General features: G+C 36.5%; 1 protein-coding gene across 3 annotated transcripts in view; it reads right to left on the reverse strand.

Moving 5' to 3' along the window:
* The window catches only part of CSMD3 (CUB and Sushi multiple domains 3), a 1,308,251-nt gene that overhangs the window by 247,996 nt on the left and 1,041,359 nt on the right, over window positions 1–18,896 (reverse strand). For all 3 annotated transcript variants that reach the window (XM_030937706.1, XM_030937708.1, XM_030937707.1), the window contains one exon: window positions 9,032–9,148. In XM_030937706.1, coding sequence (XP_030793566.1) covers window positions 9,032–9,148 — 117 coding nt within the window. The remainder of the gene's footprint in view (window positions 1–9,031; window positions 9,149–18,896) is intronic.

An 18,896-nucleotide genomic window follows, 5' to 3' on the forward strand; every position in this document is an offset into this window, starting at 1 on the left:
TCAATCTACATCAGATATTTTAATAACTGGCATTTAGAACCAAGGTTTGTGTCCTCATCAAAGTGACCCTCAGTTGTATGTTGTAGCCTGGACTTATCTGTGTACTTTATAATGAATCACATATCTTGATTCCAGCATAAAGTGTGACTAATGCTAAGTTCAGAGAACAACTCTTACTTTGTGGCTATTGGTGTCAAGCAGTCACCTTTTCTAGAGAAGACCCAGGGAAAATATTGATACCCTGTGCAATATATGGACTCACTGGGTGGTGGATTGTGAGAAAGAAGAGCTACCATATGGTGTACTGAGTTCTAAACTCCTGAAAGCAGATGACTCACTAAGACCCTATAAAATGCCTTTGCTGGCCGGGTGAGGTGGCTCATGCTAATCCCAGCACTTTGAGAGGTCAAGGCGGGTGGATCACAAGGTCAGGAGATTGAGACCATCCTGGCTAACACTGTGAAATTCATCTCTACTAAAAATACAAAAAAAAAAAAAAAAAAAAAAATAGCCTGGTGTGGTGGGGGCGCCTGTAGTCCCAGCTACTCAGGAGGCTGAGGCAGGAGAATGGAGTGAACCTGGGAGGTGGAGCTTGCAGTGAATCGAGATCTTGCCACTGCACTCCAGACTGGGCAACAGAGCAAAACTCCGTCTCAAAAAAAAAAAAAAAAAAAAAAAAAAAATTCTTTTGCTAATATTGCTATCCGGGCCTCTGTTGTAACAAAGATTCTAATCCTCAGACTTTAGAGGAAAACACACATGACGCCTATGTGGAACAACGAATGAGTTGATGGAAACTTAAAATAAACCCAGAGTTCTTAAACCTTATAAAGTAACCATTGTTTCTAACCTTGAAGTTACCAATTTGAGATACTTTAGAGGAAGAAAATTATTAATTATGAAATAATTATGATTAATAATTAACATAAGCAGGGTAAGGAGACCTTCCCTCCTCTGAAGTTACATATAGTAACCCTTAAAGCGAAAATGAAAACAACAATAAACTACATACAGGTTGAAGAAATACAAAATTAAAAGAGAAAGATCCACAATTTGACTCAACTGGAAATCCAAAATTTACACAAAAACTTGTAAAGTAAAACTATGGAACATCTCTAATTGGTTTTTGTGTCTCTACAACATGGGTTCTAAATTAAGTGTAACATCTACTGAGACGCACCACTTAGCAAACCTTCATGGTCTTAATCTATACAGAGGCTCAGATACAGTTATTCCTGGTGATCCCACTAAATTTCAATAAGGCACACCCTATAATCTAAAAGAAATATGAAATATAAAATGGTGAACAAAGAAGTATGCCTCATTTTAATCATCAGCATTATTGCCTTAACTAAATATCCTACAGTGGTCATGGAAGCTCTGACCAAAAAGGTAGTAAAATTAAATAAAGTCTTTGGCACTTACAATAGGTTTGACACATTAGGACTCTATGGACTTTTATCTTCAGTTAAAAGTTAGTTAATATGGCCCAGTGTAAAATAACATAGGTTCTTTAAAGATTAAAACCCATTATAGAAAAAGTACTTAGAGAAAGGGTGATTATCCCCACTATTTCTACGTTTAGTAGCCTATTTTAGCTGCTCTTAAGCCTGGAAAAAATTAATGCCCCCTCGTGGTGAATTACTGCAACTTGTATTCTGTTGTCTCACATATTAAAGGCCCCATAATCAATACTGCTGAAATTACAGACTCTCGAATTACCAGATAGTAAATATTCTTTTATCACTGATTTGAATCCTATGTTCTATTTAGTGCCTATTTTAACAGTCTCTCAGCCTTTGCCTTTTATGGGATAGAATACTGTGTCCCACAGTCTTACCTCGCTACCCATGGGTTTTCAATAGTCTTTGAAATGCAGGTGGGGTGGGAGGCAGATCATGTTCAACCAATCGGCCAAGCCATGGCTTGAGATCTAACTATATAAATTATATCCTCCAAATTAAATAATATAATCATAAGCACACAAGATAATCATATTTCCCTTCCCTAAAATGATAGGTTCAAAAAAATAGGGGTTTCCTTTCTTATAGGTACACAAATAACGTACTAATTTCTGCTTTTTTTACATTAAAACAACCATCAATTAGAAAACAAGAGGCTGGGTGCGGCGGTTCACACCTGTAATCCCAGCATGTTGGGAGGCCCAAGTGGGTAGATAACTGAGGTCAGGAGTTTGAGATCAGCCTGGCCAACATGGTGAAACCTCATCTCTACTAAAAATACAAAAATTAGCCTGATGTGGTGGTGAGCTCCTGTAATTCCAGCCACTTGGGAGGCTGAGGCAGGAGAATCACTTGAACCCAGGAGGTGGAGGTTGCAGTGAGCCGAGATGGTACCATGTACTGCAGCCTGGGCAGCAGAGGGAGACACCCTCTCAAAAAAAAAAAAAAAAAAAAAAAAAAAAATTGTTCCCTTTTCTTTTCAATTGCTCCAAATCTAAAAAGTAATGACAAATAGTAAACACAGCTTTTGAATAAACACATATATTGTGAATATTTGTCATTGTTAGATAAATTCAGTATTTAGAAAAGAGTAATAGTTGGTTTTGATGCAATTGTACTGTTAAAAAGTGAAGTGTCATATACTTTAAGTAAAAAATACATAAAAGCCTTTATTGATCTTAAGTATTCATTCATTATGGAAAATGTCATACTGGGAAAAATAAAATGCCAATAAAATGGTTTACTGATTGAACGAGCAAACAAAGGTAATCTAAAAGCAATCTTTCACTAAAATATGGAGAAAATTAGTGGCAATAAATGATTGAATTAAGCATAAAGAGAGGTAACCACAACATAGACTGTGTTGCTGAATAGTTAAAAAAAACTCACAGACAGAAGATCAAAGAGCAAATGGTCAAATATATGTGTGAATTTTAAGGAAAAATATACACAAAACGAACTGCTATTATTTTTAACATGAAAGATGAGAATAGTTACTTAATTTTTCATATGCAAGTCAAAACTGCATTAGTATGTATTTAAAAGTTCAGATGTCCAACGGAAAAACATATATGTATACATTTAGAGATAGTATGTATGAATCTTATTTTCAATCCATTGTTTTACTTTTTTCTTATAAATTACTAGAAGACCTAAATTCTCAGATTACCTTTTACAGGTTAACAATTCACGCAGAAATGTAAAAGATGTGATATTACAAAAACAAATCACACTTATTAAACACTATGTAATTACCCAAGTCTATCAGACCAAAATAAAATACATTTAGTGAATATAATAAGAATTAATGAAATAGTTGCTACTTATCACTGTTTTTAACATAATACTATAATAAAATTATTTGTTTTTTAAAATTATAATCTTAAAATGTGAGTAATATCCTAAGGAAAGATGTTTCTAGGTTAACTGGAAGAAAAATACTTCAATGAGAAATAGGAAAGATAGTGGTCGTGAATAAGAAACAAACAAAATACATTTAAGTAGGAAAAAAGTTCAAGGTAGTGGCAGCTACTTTTTTAAAAAGCCTCTCCTACAGCAATATGCAAAAGGTTTTGGTAACTCTGTATACCATTTGCACATAGTAGACTAGATTGACAATTACTTCGGATGATATAGGGATTCATAAATTTGAAACTTATACAACCAAGAGACTGTGCCAATAATAAAAGATAGGTGAGAAGGTAGATTACTGGGGCAGATGTAAGGTTTTTATGCCCATTTTGAACATACCAAGTGTGAAAACTAGTCTTGGGAAAGAATAAGCTCTGTACACTAATAAATATGCCTTCAGGGTGTGTCTTCTAGGAGGTAGAGCTATCTGGAATGCTAAACACAAAATTAAGTCACCATCGACTATACTGGATATCCTCAGGACGTTTTACATGTTGGAATTTTCCAAGAAATCTGAATGTCAGTTTGCAATCCACACAGCTGATGCATGCTTTATACTGCAACTTATATTAAGATTTTCTACATAAAATTATATATATATGTGTGTGTATAGATACAGATATAGATATGTAGTTTGCCCTTTATAGTGGATTGAATAGTGTTCTCCAAAATTTATGTTCACCAAGAAGTCCAGAATGTCACCGTACCTAGAAACAGGGTTTTTGCAGACATAATTAGTTAAGGATCAAGATGATATCATATTAGAGTAGAGTGGGCCCTAAATCCAATAAGTGGTGTCATTATAAGAACAAGAGAAAACAGAGAGATACGCAGAAACAGACAGATAGGAGAAACGGTCTTGTAAAGAGGGAGTCAGAGATTGGAGTAAGTGAGTTAGTTATAAGCCCAGGAACCTCAAGGCTTGCTGGGAGTCACCAGAAACTAGGAAGAAGCAATGAAGAATGCTTCTCTAGAGCCGACAGAGGAAGTGTGGCATTACTGACACATTGATTTTAGGCATCCAGCCTCTGGACTGTGAAAGAATAGAATTAAGCCACTAAGCCTGTGGTACTTTGTTATAGTAGCCTTAGGACCCGAATATGTCCTCTGTTATACATAATTCCTAGAAAGTAAGAAGAGGATGATTGAAGAGAGATGGAGGTGGAAGAATAGGAAGGAATGATAATTCCAACAATATTTCATGTGACTATTTCAATATTTCATGTGAAATTAATCCAGATATCATGTTGCTAGTTGCAAATTATTTCTTCTGAATTATAAGGAGGTCTTCCCTCTGTTTTTAAAATTTCATCTCCTCCAATTGCCTGAATTTTTTTTTTTTTTTTTAACCAGTTGATACACCTCATATCTTCAGCTTTGTCTTCTCTACTGTGTCTTTCTCTTTGGGCTTTAAGTACCCCAGTATCTGCTGGAGTAAGAGAAAATAAACAAAACCAAACATTATCTGCCAATTTATACTCTACTTTGACTGTCATCCTATTTATTTATGTTTCTTCTCAGCCAGGATTGTTGAGATAGAAATCCACACATTTATTCCCAAATTTTACTAATTCCTCCCTCCCTGAAATCTTGTTTGGACTCCTATACTCTAGGTATAAGTATAATATATATTAATTAAAAAATTTCCCTCTGACAATGTTAACAGTTCTCTTACATTCTAAAGCATGTTATCTATACCAAATGAAAAGTAAAATAAGTAAAATAAAATTGGTCTTCCATGTTTCTGACACTTAAATATAATTCATAAAGTCTTAAGCAACTAAACCACAAGAAAAAGCAACTGGTGATTAAACATTGAAAAATGAAGAAAAATTAAATATATTTTATTGATAGATAAGTAGGATTTTTTAAATCCAAAAAGCCAAATGTAATTAGTCTTATATGTAGAATAAGGGGAGTAAAATATTAATAAATGATATCCAATTGATCCATAACTGTTATTTTTCTAAGAATAATAAAACAAGTAGAATCCTGCAGGATGAATATTGCCAAAATCTGACCCCAATACCTGAATTCAAATGAAATTTAGTGATGCTCATGAAAACATTATGAATTGACATTTGTCTTATTTATAAAAACTAAAAGATGGCAATTGACTGACAAAGAGTATTTACTCAATCAACCAGTAAAGCGGAGTAATATGCACATATTTATTAGGTTGGTGTAAAAGTAATTGTGGTTTTTGCCATTAAAAGTAATGGCAAAAATAACTTATAGGCATTTAATTCTACACCAGGCAAAAAAAAAAAAAAAAAAAAAAAATAGTAATTTAGTATCACATGGCCTGTAAGAAACACAAGTAGCTCATCTGGAATTATCTGAAAAAATCTGTTATCTCTTCTTATCTTGAAGGACTAACAATGTTCTGTTAGACTATTTCAGAGACAATAGGCATATGTAAACTCATGTAGATGATCTTTCATGGGTGATTTATTTTCATGTGTAATGTTGGTTATATGTTATTTTATTTTTACATAAGGATGTTAGAGCCTTAACCCCTATGTAAAATGCAATCCAATGAATGCACTGAGTGTATTTGACAGACATTGTGCTAAATCAGTGGTTCCCAACCTTTTTGGCATGAGGGACAGGTTTTGTGAAAGACAATCTTTCCATGGGATGGTTTCAGTGATCCACTTCAGATCATCAGGCATTAGTTAGGTTCTGATAAGGAGTGCACAACCTAGATCCCTCACATGCACAGTTCACAACAGGGTTTGCACTCCTATGGGAATCGAATGCCACAGCTTATCTGACAGGAGGTGGAGCTCAGGCAGTAATGATAGCTCACCTGCCACTCACTTCCTGCTGTGCGGGCCAGTTCCTAACAGGCCAAGGACCAGTACCAGTCCATGGCCCAGGGGTTAGGAACCCCTGTGCTAAACGATGTAAAAGTCATGTTCTAAGAGCATCTGCATATAAAAGGTATAGAAGAAGGAATTATTATAATTTGAGATAAATGACAGTAAAAGGAAAAAATGTGAGAAGTGATATGTGATGAAGTAATACTGAAAAGTAATAAATATAGCTCAATGTGGCAACAGAAAAAAATTATGGCAAAGTGAGAATGAGAGGAAGCAGAAGCAAAATAGAAATCTGATTTGTAGAGATCCAGTAACTACTGCTTGACCATCTCTCAACAAAGAGGTAAAGGAAGGTAATAGGAAGGTAATAGGAAGAAGTCAAGAGTCAGTATTTATTTACTTCCACTATCCTACTCCCAGAAAATTGTAAGGGATCATCAGATGATTGAACAGCCACTGGGATATAAAACCCAAAATATTTGTTTTCATGCTTTAACTAAATAACATAAATAGTTGTTTTATTTTAAAAATGCTATTTTTAAGACCTTAGTTCAATCCAATATTGTAGGTCATTTAATTTAACCTTTTTCGGGGGTAGAAGAGGGGACAGGGGATGTTTTATATGAATGTGAACATAAAGAAGAAGGTGTATATGTGTACTTGTGTATGCATATGACTTACTATGTTATTATGCCAATCACTCATATACATCAAATTATTATAAAATAACCATATAAGGTGTATTTACCATTGCTACTTTAGAGATGTGTAAGGTTCAGGCTGACAATGTGACTTGTCCAGTGAAAATAGCAAGTAAGTTAAGATGAGCCTGAACCCAGAAATCTGACTTGAAAGCTGGCATTTGTTAACCTAATGATATTAAGCATGAAGTATGTTAGACACACTTTACATGTGTATATATCTCTCTCATTTACTGCTCACATCTCTAATCTATAAACAAAATGATACCAAATTTATAAATAAAGAGGCAGTCTCAAAGAGATTATGTAACTTGTCCAAAGGCAGATAGTTAACATGTGACAAGGCTGAAATTAGAATACAGGTGCTTAAATATATATGTAACTTAAAATGAAGAATGATGCAATATTTGTAAAATAAAATTAGTTTTTTACTAATAAATCAAAGCACACTTTGTTTTGTCCACAAAAAAAACAAGAAGATTCATTTAAAAAATAGTTTTAAAAAACAACTATTATTGGCTCAACATAGCAGTTTTTTTTAATATTAAGAGGATTAAATTCAACTTATATTAACCCTACAAAAATATAGATTTCATTCTTTAGGAATCTGTTAATTTACTTTTATTTCAATTAGTACTTTTTCTTTCTCTTTTTGAGCATACATAGGCTACAGTAATACATCTCCAAGGTGACCAGCATGTCTATTTATCAGGACACTAAATGGCTACTTTTCCTCTTTCTCATTCCTTTGGCCACATGGCATCCCAAGAATAATAGGATAAATAGTGACTTCCAAAGAGGACTCAGAGAGCCATGAAGTTTTCTGGATAATAATTGTTAGGATTCTGTCAGCAACCATGTAACATTTTTTTTGCATCTGGGGAGCATGAAATTCTCTAGCAAAGGAAGGACTCAAAAGGCAAAAAATAAACACAATTAAGGGAATGATATTTTTCTTTCTAAACTGTCATTCTCTTCACTATCAAAGAGTTCACCTTTGATTCAACTGATCGATATGCTAGGGGAAATAAATACTTTGTAGAGTACAAAAATATACACTTTGCTAATGCTGGCATCATCACTCTATTTAAATGTTAAAATAAAAAGTTTAGTACTTCATTTCTGATGACAGTGCTCTCAAGTAAGTTGAAGATCTTGGACTTGTTTCAGAAGGATGAAAAGGAGGATATATAGGTATCTGGTTATAAGAAATTGGACTGGAAGCATCAGCTTATTTTATATCTCAGCAGCAGAAATGTTAAGTCAAGATGTTATCCAACTATCTCTAATGATAAAATCCATGTCCTTCTGCTGAAATACTGAGTCATCCAGACCCAGACATTCCTTATAGCTATAACAAATCCTTTACTATGTAACACAACGCTGTAAATCTAAATTGTAGAAGTCTATGAACTTCACTGCTCTCTAAATTTCCCTTGCCTATCCATCCATGAACAGAGCTTAATCTGGGTTAGATCCAGCTAGATCTCAGAACCAAAACCTTTAGAAGCCAGATAAGTGACTTCTAAGACGTGTGATCAGAAAGACGTGAAGGCAGCAAAGGACACATTGCCTTCTTAGTGCCGATGCAGAACAGACTGTCATGTTGACAAGATGAGCTGAAATGTCCTTTGCTGTCTTTTTGTATTTATTGCTGTCCCTGAAACTAGATGCTTAAAACCAAAAGCTCTTCTTTCTGGAAATGTGTTAATAAACTATAAAATTGATATGATTGTTTTGTAAATACTTTCATTACTATTGTAATAGTTCAATATTTTACTTAATACATATTTTACAGAGCAGCCTTGGCTTTATGCTCCAGTAATTTCCCATTTTATAAAATTCCAATATGAAGGCACTTGCAAGGTTACTGATATACTCATTTTTAAAAATTAAAAACAATCCTGTTTTCATTTTTGTATTGTTGTTCACCTGTGTACTTGACTGTAAATTCAGATTGAGTAAGATGACCTCAAAATTGTATTATTACAAAACCACCATCTAAAAAGAATTGCAAAGTAAGATACTTTATGGATAGTAGGTATTTTCATTTAAAAATTTTGAATAGCATGTAGTGAAAAATAAAGCATGTCTGGATGAAATACTACATAATAAGTCGAATCTTACTTACCAAACTCCTTTGGAACTGCTATAGAATAAACACAATTATGTCCCACACTGTAATTTTTTGGATAGTTTGGTGATAGAACAGTGCCTTCTGAACCTGTTGAACGACTTCCACAGGGTGCTAGGAAAAAATAGTGAAAATATGATTTTTAGAAAAAAGTTTAAAAAAATTCATACCATGGTTATCTTCTTCAAATAAAAATATATGGCTACTGGAATTTAAGGTGTATAATTTATTTGCAACTTTTAATAAGATCTTCTAGTGTTAAATATTTAAAAAATAAAAAAGTGTATAAACAAAACTTTATAAGTATTCCAATTTCCTCTTCTCAGAAACAAAGTATGTAATATAATAATGTTGTAATGGTGTTATCTAGAAATATAATAATGGTGGCCTAGCTTTCATTTGTGATAAGAGTGTGAAATTGATCATCTTTTTTATAATAATGATAAATTACATACGCAAGTGGGAAATTGTATTACTTGCTGACAGGCTTTGAAATTCTACTCAGATTCAACACTATGTGTGAGACATGAATGGCTGTACAAACACATTCACCCACTATCTGAGTATTCTACTTTCTCATCAATCTTTATCTGCATATATAATTTACCTTGAAATCAGAGGAGTTATTGATGGTGCCTTGAGGCAGACTTATTGGCTACCTCAGGCCCAATGTGGTATGTTAAAAAAAAAAGAAAAAAAAAAAGAAAAGATGAGGGTGAAATTAATGTTTCTGATAAACTGTAGATGGGGGTTATTCACAAGATAGGGGATGCATTAGGATTCATAGTTCTAGAACTCAAGAGAGACCTGAGCTAAATGGAGATTTAGTATAGAAAGCATATGGATGGTAACTGATATTCTTTAAGTGAATAAGATCACTCTGAAAAGTATGCAGAATGAGAAAAGATGGGCAAAGAGGAGGTTCTGGGAAACACCAAAGGTTTAAAATCAGATAAAGAGTGGCTGACTCCAGAGAAATTGTTCTCCTGGGGGCCAAGGGAGAAGAGTTTCAGTAAAAAGCAAGTGTTCAAAGAGGTAAATATTGCAAAGTGATTAATAAATGAAAAAGAAGTCTGAAGTCTGGGTTGACTTGGCAATCTGGAGTGTAAGACTGGAGATTTTCTGCCCCAGGTCTATAGTTTGCATGAAGAGGGATTTATTTTTCTTTTTAAACACCTTGCAAGCTGGCCCTGCTCCTTCACCCTTTGAGTACCTTTCTTCAGATTAGGAGCCATTCTTCTTGCAGAGCATACTGTCTGGTATGCTCTTCTACACTGTAGGTTTTTCAGGGTGCCTTCTGAGGGTAGGGCTGTGCCTGTTGCAGACAGCTAGTAGGAAGTCCGCTGTCACTGCCCCTCATATTTTACCAGTATTAAAGCTGATAGTTTGATTTCCTTTGAAGTTTGCAGGAAGGACAGAGTATAATTTATTACTCCCCTCAAACACCAAAAGGAGTTTTTCTGGTGCTATTAATAGAGTAGTTTCAACTAGAGCGGCTCGCTGCAAGTTATAGTCAGCAGGCCAAATCCAGACTGTGGACCAAGAAAGGTTTTTTACATTTTTAAAGAGTTACAAACAAAACAAAAACTACAGAAGAATATTTCAAAGATATATGTGGCCAGCAAAGCCCAAAATAGTATCTGGTCCTTTACAGAAGAAGTTTGCCAACCCCTGAACTAGAGTGGGGTGGGGGCAAGTAGGGGAAGCTAGAGATTACAGTTGGATGAAGAACAAATGGTATATAAACAAATACAAAAGTAACCAGAATTATGAATATAAATGGGAGGGAAACATATAAAGTAGTTTGGAGATGCAAAGTTGAATGAGTGTTCTTTGTTGATTTAATAGGGAGGAAGGAATCATTACACAAGGAAAATCAGGAGCATTGACCTAGAAATAAGATCAAGAACAAAGTGCAGTGATTCCCATTAGATATCAGTAGTGGTTTACCTCTGTGACTTGAGAAAAGGAGATTAGAAATAGATAGGTGTAGCTTTTATACTGGGAATTTATTGAAGTTAATGTCTGATTTTCCTTTTAAAGTGCACTGCATGCAGTAATGAATTAGGTACCTCCAGAAGAGTTATGACAGTATGAAAAAGTAAAAACTTGTGTTTAATTATTGGTCAAAGTTTTAAAATAGAGCAATACGGTATATTTAAAAAACACACACACACAACACAAAAAGGATGTTGTATTGAGTTGAGTGACTAATGAATATTCTGCCTTTTTTCCTTAACGTTCTATAAAAAGGTAATAAATACTTAGAATGAAACACACTAAAATTAGAATTCTCTAAAAAAAGCAAGAAATTGACAGTGATTATAATAACCAAAGATGCATCCCTCTCATCACTCATTATTGTTTGAGATTAGAGCAGTCAGGTGTTATTCTTATTTCAGTACTGATAACTTTATTCAACTGATAATGCTACTGATGAGAGAATCATTCAAGAATAGACAGTATGTCTTATGTTAATTTTCTTTCTGATTTTAAGGTGTTCCAGAATTAAAATTATAATACTTTGAATGAACATGACAAAAACTATTAAACTCTTATTTTTATATTTGGAAAGTATGAATAGAAATGGAAACTTCTAACTCAAGTTCAGTTCTGTGACTTAGTCATGAACATTGTGCCATCCTATATTAACATGTGTCTGACAGCCAGGATTGGTTTTATATATTTTATTTTGTATAACTGACATTTAGGACAGCTTTTATTAAAAATCATATTTAGAAATATGAAGGTTCTTTTAAATTACAAATATATTATAAGGTTAAAATTTAATCACATGGTAGTATTATACTAGATTCTGTTATTTGTACTTGTAACCGTAATTTTCTGTTTATTTTGATGAGTGCCTACAGCGTGGCCTAATTTATAGTCAATAACAGAATATTATAGTGAGTGATAATAATTATGCAGTGGTTATTATTATAAATAAGGGAAAATTATGCTCTGAGATACACATCTATTGTAATCTGTTTTATATTAGGTTGGTGCAAAAGTGATTGTGGTTTTGGGAATTACTTTTAATGGCAAAAACTGCAATTACTTTTTCACTAACCTAATATTCATAAAATATAAATGGAATAATAATTAAGTCAGGCCAACTTCACAGATTCTCCTAATATTGGTCTCCGGAAGCTTTTTATATTCTTACTTCCTGTTTTAATGTCATCTTATTGGCTAATTGAGAAAAGGGCAGCTTTTATCTTTCTGGCTTTTAATCGGTTGAAGATAAAAGCAAGTCAGACCTTTGGATTCTATTCTTATTTTTGCTATTTGACATATGTCACATACACCTGTGGACTTTTTGTCAAATTGGCTGTTTTTTCTCTAAACAGCCTATATTCCTTGTAATGCAGTAAACATAAGAACCCACCTGTTCCTGATTATAGCTTATGTAGTTAATAAATCCATATTTTTATTTTTTAATTTATTTTTACTTTTATTTCTTGAGAACAAGTTTTGCTTTTGTATCCCAGGATGGAGTGCAATGGCTCCATCTCGGCTAGCTTCAACCTCCACCTCCCAGGTTCAAGAGATTCTCCTACCTCAGCCTACAGAGTAGCTGGGATTACATCCATGCACCACCATGCCCAGCTAATTTTTGTATTATTAGTAGAGATGGCGTTTTACCATGTTGACCAGGCTGGTCTTGAACTCCTGATTTCAGGCGATCCATCCATCTTGGCCTCCTAAAGTGCTGGGATTATAGGCGTGAGCCACTGCGCCCAGCCTAAATCTATATTTTTAATAGTATGTTTGTAGAACATTTGAATTTAAGAAGATACTGTTCTATGATTAAGTAAGTGTGGGAAACACATGAGTGAAGGACTTGAGACTTTAGTAAGGTTTAGGGAATATCATGCTCTTTCTTGCAAACTTATTTGATCATGGAAAACTTTTTTACATGTAATATCTTTCAGGACCTGCCTCCTTCAGAACATACTTGACAAAAGGCCAAAGTGATGATTCTAAAATGTGTTTTCTTTTGGTAATAATTTTAATGTTTATGTAATTGATAACAATTAATTGTAATTTTGCCACACTAAAGAACTGTGTCTTATGTATACCTATAGAGCCCAATAACTTAGAGATTGAAAATGTCAAACTTAGCCTACTTATAAAATGCCATTATTCTAGATTTGCTCTCCCTGACTCTTGGGGTCCAACAAAGAATCAGTTTGTTGCTCATAACCTTATGTGATTTATCAGCTTCTCTAGCTTCTCTGCCTCTGTCATTGTCACAGTCCAGACTCCCATCAATTTCTGCATGTGCTCTTTGACTCTCAGCTCCACTCATCACCACAAGTTCATACCACTGGTAGCACTTTTTCTAAAACATAAGTCTTATCATGTTTCTCTTCTCTTCTCTTCTCTTCTCTCTCTTCTCTTCTCTTCTCTTCTCTTCTCTTCTCTTCTCTTCTCAGGACAGGGTCTGTACATATTAGGTTCTCCATAAATGTCTGTTGGATGATTAAATGAACTATACCTGCAAGACCAGGCTACTATAAAGTAGTGTTCCATAGTCAGCATATAGCATAAACATTTCATTTGGTTGAAATTATCCCAGAAAAAATCACTTAAATTTAGTACAGAATCCAGATACACCCTCTTTCAATAAATCCATATAAGCCTTTTTTTTTTTTCTTTCTGCGATTGAAATTTTTGCTTGTTCTTTGCTTGATTACTGTGCTTTACATTTGGGGGCAATACTATATGAAATATATGTATCTTAAACATTAGAAATGTATCCAATGGTAAGATGTTCATAATATGACTGCTATATGGATTCTGGTTTTTATTGAGGGAATAGCAAACCCAGGTCTAATACCAAACCCATAGTAGCAAATCCATGCTGATATAGTTTGAATGTTGGTGTCCCCCAAATCTCGTATTGAAATGTAACCCCAATGTTGGAGGTGGGGTCTGATGGGAAGACTTTGGGTCATGGGGACAGATCCCTCATGAATGTCTCGGTCCTGTCCTAGCAATAGTGAGTGAGTTCTCCTTAGATCTGGTTGTTTAAAGGTATATGGCACCTCCTCATTCTCTCACTCACTTCCTATCTTGCCATGTAACATGCCTGCTCCCCCTTTGCCTTCTGCCACGATTGCAAGCTTTCTGAGTCCCTCACCAGAAGCAGATGGTGAAACCACACTGTTTGTACATCCCGAAAATCCAAGAGCCAATTAAATCTCTTTTCTTCATAAATAACCTAGTCTTGAATATTCCTTTATAGTAATACAAACAGACTAACAAATTGATAGCAAAAGTTGACTAGAAAAATTCATATCAAGGTGACATGGTTTGGCTGTGTCCCCACTCAAATCTCATCCTGAATTCCCACAGGGTGTAAAAAGAACCTGGTGGGAGGTAACTGAATCATGGGGTCAAGTCTTTCCTGTGCTGTTCTCGTGATAGGGAATAAGTCTCACGAGATCTGATGATTTCAAAAAGAGACATTCCCCTGCACCAGCTCTCTCTCTCTCTTTACCTGCAGCCATCCACGTAAAATGTGACTTGTTCCTCCTTACCTTCCACCATGATCGTGAGGCCTCCCCAGTCATGTGGAACCATAAGTCCGATAAACCTCTTTCCTTTGTAAATTGCCCAGTCTTGGGTACGTCTTTATCAGCAGCGTGAAAACAAACTAATACACAAGGAGTGGGGTGCTACTATAAAGATACATGGAAATGTAGAAATGGCTTTAGAAATGGGTAATGGGTAGAGGTTGGAAGAGTTTGGAGACCTCAGAAGATAGAAAGATAAGAAAAAATTTGGAGCTTCTTAGAGACTACTTAAATGGTTGTGACAAAAATGCTGATAGAAATATGGACAGTGAAGTCTAAGTTGATGAGGTCTCAGATGGAAATGAGGAAGTCAGTGGGAATTGGAGCAAAGGTCACCTGTATTATTCTCTAGCAAAGAATTTAGCTGCATTGTGTTCATGTCCTCGTACATGTCTTAGGGATCTATACAAACTTAAAGTTAAGAGTGATATCTTTGGGTATCTGGCAGAAGAAATTTCTAAGCAGCAAACCATTCAACAGGTGGCATGGCTACTTCTAACAACCTACTGAGAGTGTCAGGAGGCAGCCAAATGCCCAGAAAGACAGGAATGGGTCCGTGGTGAAACCCCACCTTAGAGCAAAATCAGATTGAAGACTGAAAGACCAGACTGCTGGTCCTGGATGAAACCTGCGACCCAGAGTGAGAACTTCTGTTCCTGTTCACCTGCCCTTTCCTAATTGATTCTTTCTAAATAATGTCTTTTAAACAATTGAATGCTGCCTTTTCCAATAGTACCTACAGCCTGCCCCTCCCCTATTCTGAGGCCATAAAAAGTCCCAGACCCAGCTATGCAAAGAGGAGAGAACTGCCTGACTGTGAGTTTGGGGGACCACCTCCTGCATCCCCTCTCCACTGAGTGCTGTTCTGTTGCTGAATAAAATTCGTCTTCACCCTCCTCACCCTTCAACATACAGGATATCCTCCTTCTTGTGTTCAGTACAAGAGCTAGGGAACCACCAACCATGGGTACAAACTATAACGAAGGCAAGCTGGGACACATCAATGTGGCCGAGTGAGGCCCAGGTGGGGTGTCGCTGGCCAGAGATTCACGGCTTTCAAAGTGATGGAGAAGAAAACAGCCTACATTACTACAATTAGCTACAGGAGCAAAGAAATTACTTAAAGTTGGAGCTTATATTTAGAAGGGAAGTAGAGTGTAAAAGTTGGAAAATTCACAGCCTAGCCATGTGGCAGGGAAGAAAAAAAGCATTTTCAGGAGCGGGATACAAGCGGGATACAAGCTTGTGGAGCAATCGCTTGCTAGGGAAATTAGAATGAGTAAAAGGGAGCCAAGAGCTAATATCCAAGACAACGGGGAAGAGGCTTTGAAGGCATTTCAGAGATCTTTGAGGCAGCCCCTATCATCACAGGCCCAGAGGCTTAGAAAAAAGAATGATTTCCTGTACCAGGTCCATGGCCGTGCTGCCTGCCTTGGGAGGCTGCTCCCTGCATTCCGGCCACTCTGGTTTCAGCCTTGGCTCAAAGGGGTCCAGGTACAGCTCAGGCCACGGCTCTGTAAAGTGCAAGCCATAATCCTTGGCAGTTTTCCCATGGTGTTAGGTCTGCAGATGCTCGTAATGCAAGTGTGAAGGATGCTCGTCAACTTCTACCTAGATGTCAGAGCATGTATAGAAAATCCTGGGTGCCCAGGCAGAAGTCTGCTATAGGTTTGGAGCCCTACAGAGAAACTCTACTAGTGCAATGCCAAGGGGAAATGTGGGATTGTAGAACCCACACAAAGTCCCCACCAAGGCACTACCTCATGGAGTTGTGGGAAGCAGGCCACCACCCTCCAGACTGTATAATGGCAGAGGCACTAGCAGCTTGCACCTCTGCCTAGAAAAGCTGCAAGCACTCAACTCCAACCTTTGAAAGCAGCCACATGGGCTGCAAACTGCAAAGCCATAGAGGCGGGGCTGCCCAAGGCCTTGGGAGTCCACCCCTCACACAAGAACGTGGGACAAGGTGTGAAAGAAGATTATTTTGGAACTTTAAGATGTAGCAATTGCTCTGTTGGGCTTCAGACTTGTGTGGAGACTATTGGCCTTTTCTTTGGGCCAATTTATCACTTTTGGAATGGGAACGTTTACCCAATACCTGCATTACTATTGTATCTTGAGAGTAAATAACTTGTTTTGATTTTATAGGCTCATAGGTGGAAGGGCATGAGTCTCAGATGGAACTTATGACTTTGGACTTCATACTGGAATGATTTAAGACTTTTGAGAACTACTGGCAGGGGATGATTGTATTTTTCAATGTGAGAAGGATATAAGTTATGAGGGGCCAGGGGCAGAATGATAGTGTTTGGATGTTTGTCCACTTCAAATTTCATGTTGGAATGTAATCCTCAATATTGGAGGTGGGGCCAGGTAGGAGGTGTTTGGGTCCTGGGGGCAGATCCCTCGTGAATGGCTTGGTGCTATCCTTGCGATAGTGAGTAAGCTCTCCCAAGATATGGTGGTTTAAAAATGTGTGGCACCGGCCGGGCGCGGTGGCTCAAGCCTGTAATCCCAGCACTATGGGAGGCCGAGACGGGCGGATCATGAGGTCAGGAGATCGAGACCATCCTGGCTAACACGGTGAAACCCCGTCTCTACTAAAAAATACAAAAAACTAGCCGGGCGACGTGGCGGGCGCCTGTAGTCCCAGCTACTCGGGAGGCTGAGGCAGGAGAATGGCGTAAACCCAGGAGGCGGAGCTTGCAGTGAGCTGAGATCCGGCCACTGCACTCCAGCCTGGGCGGCAGAGCGAGACTCCGTCTCAAAAAAAAAAAAAAAAAAAAAAAAAATGTGTGGCACCTTCCCCCTCTCTCTTTTGCTTCCTCTCTTGCCATGTGATGTGTCTAATCCCCCTTCACCTTCCACCGTGATTGGAAGCCTTCTGAGACCCTCACTAGAAGCATGGCAGACCACACTTCCTATAAAGCTTGCAGAACGTGAGCCAATTAAACCTGTTTTCTCCATAAATTACCCAGTATCAGGTACTCCTCTATAGTAATGCAAACAGACGAATACACAGGCTAATATCTTATCAGTCTAAGGAATATGCTCATTTAGTGAGTGAAGTTTTATCCACACAGTGTAATTTCTTATTTTTCTTGTTCTCTATTCTTCTATCTGTTTAATTAAAAAAAAACTCTCTTTTGGCTTAATTTGTTTAATTTGATTTGTATGAGTAAAATGTGTTCATGATCCAACTATATTACATATATTCTTGTTATACCCCTGAATTATGTATGCATTGATACAGTAGATAGATGTGATATTTCTGGAGAAATCAGAGTATCACACCACAACCAGGCTTTATCTAATTATCCACGGAAAATACCACTTTGAGCAGGTGTATGTATGTGGGTTGAAGGAGCAAGACAAGAAGAAGAAGAAGAAGAAGGAGGAGGAGGAGGAGGAGGAGGAGGAGGAGGAGGAGGAGAAGAAGAAACTTATCACTGAATTAGAAGAATAAATTTCAAAACACGTATGTGGGAGAAATGCTACTTGAATATGCAGGTATCTTAGAGACATTATAATACAGGCTATGTAGCCTTAAGCTACTTGCAATTTCATATCTGTCTCTTCACTTGTTTAATGTATAATTTATTATCAAATATACTCTATAATGAAAATTATCATATAATGTATAAATTATTCACAGAAAGCAAGTTAGGTACTTTTAAAAGTGATGACTTCTTGCAGGTCACAAAAGAGCAATATGATATATTAAATCAATAATTTACTAGATGTGGTCTGTGACTCTTTCAGTTTGAAAGAACTGCTGTACCTTACAAAACTGCTTGTATATTTCTAGTAAATTACTTATGCATTGATATAGCCTGATTGAATGTCACAAATCATAAATCCTAGTATAGAATATATCTGAAAGCTATATCTCCCATGGAGCATTTTTTAAGAGAAGGCTTTCCTAACCCTTAAGCTCTGTGAGATGAATTTGAATTCAGACAGCTATTAGTACCAGTATTGACTTTAAAATTAAAATACTATTGTTTGTTTCTTCTTTTGTTCAAAAATTTGATCTTAGTGAAAATATCTAACTATCCAGCCATTCCCTTCATGCTTCTTCTTCTTTTTTTTTTTTTTTTTTTTTTTTTTGAGACAGAGTCTCACTCTGTCGCCCAGGCTGGAGTGCAGTGGCCGGATCTCAGCTCACTGCAAACACCGCCTCCCGGGTTCCCGCCATTCTCCTGCCTCAGCCTGCCAAGTAGCTGGCACTACAAGCGCCCGTCACCTCGCCCGGCTAGTTTTTTGTATTTTTAGTAGAG

This window comes from Rhinopithecus roxellana, chromosome 9 (genome assembly GCF_007565055.1).
Source record: "Rhinopithecus roxellana isolate Shanxi Qingling chromosome 9, ASM756505v1, whole genome shotgun sequence".
NCBI classification, from domain to species: Eukaryota; Metazoa; Chordata; class Mammalia; order Primates; family Cercopithecidae; genus Rhinopithecus; species Rhinopithecus roxellana.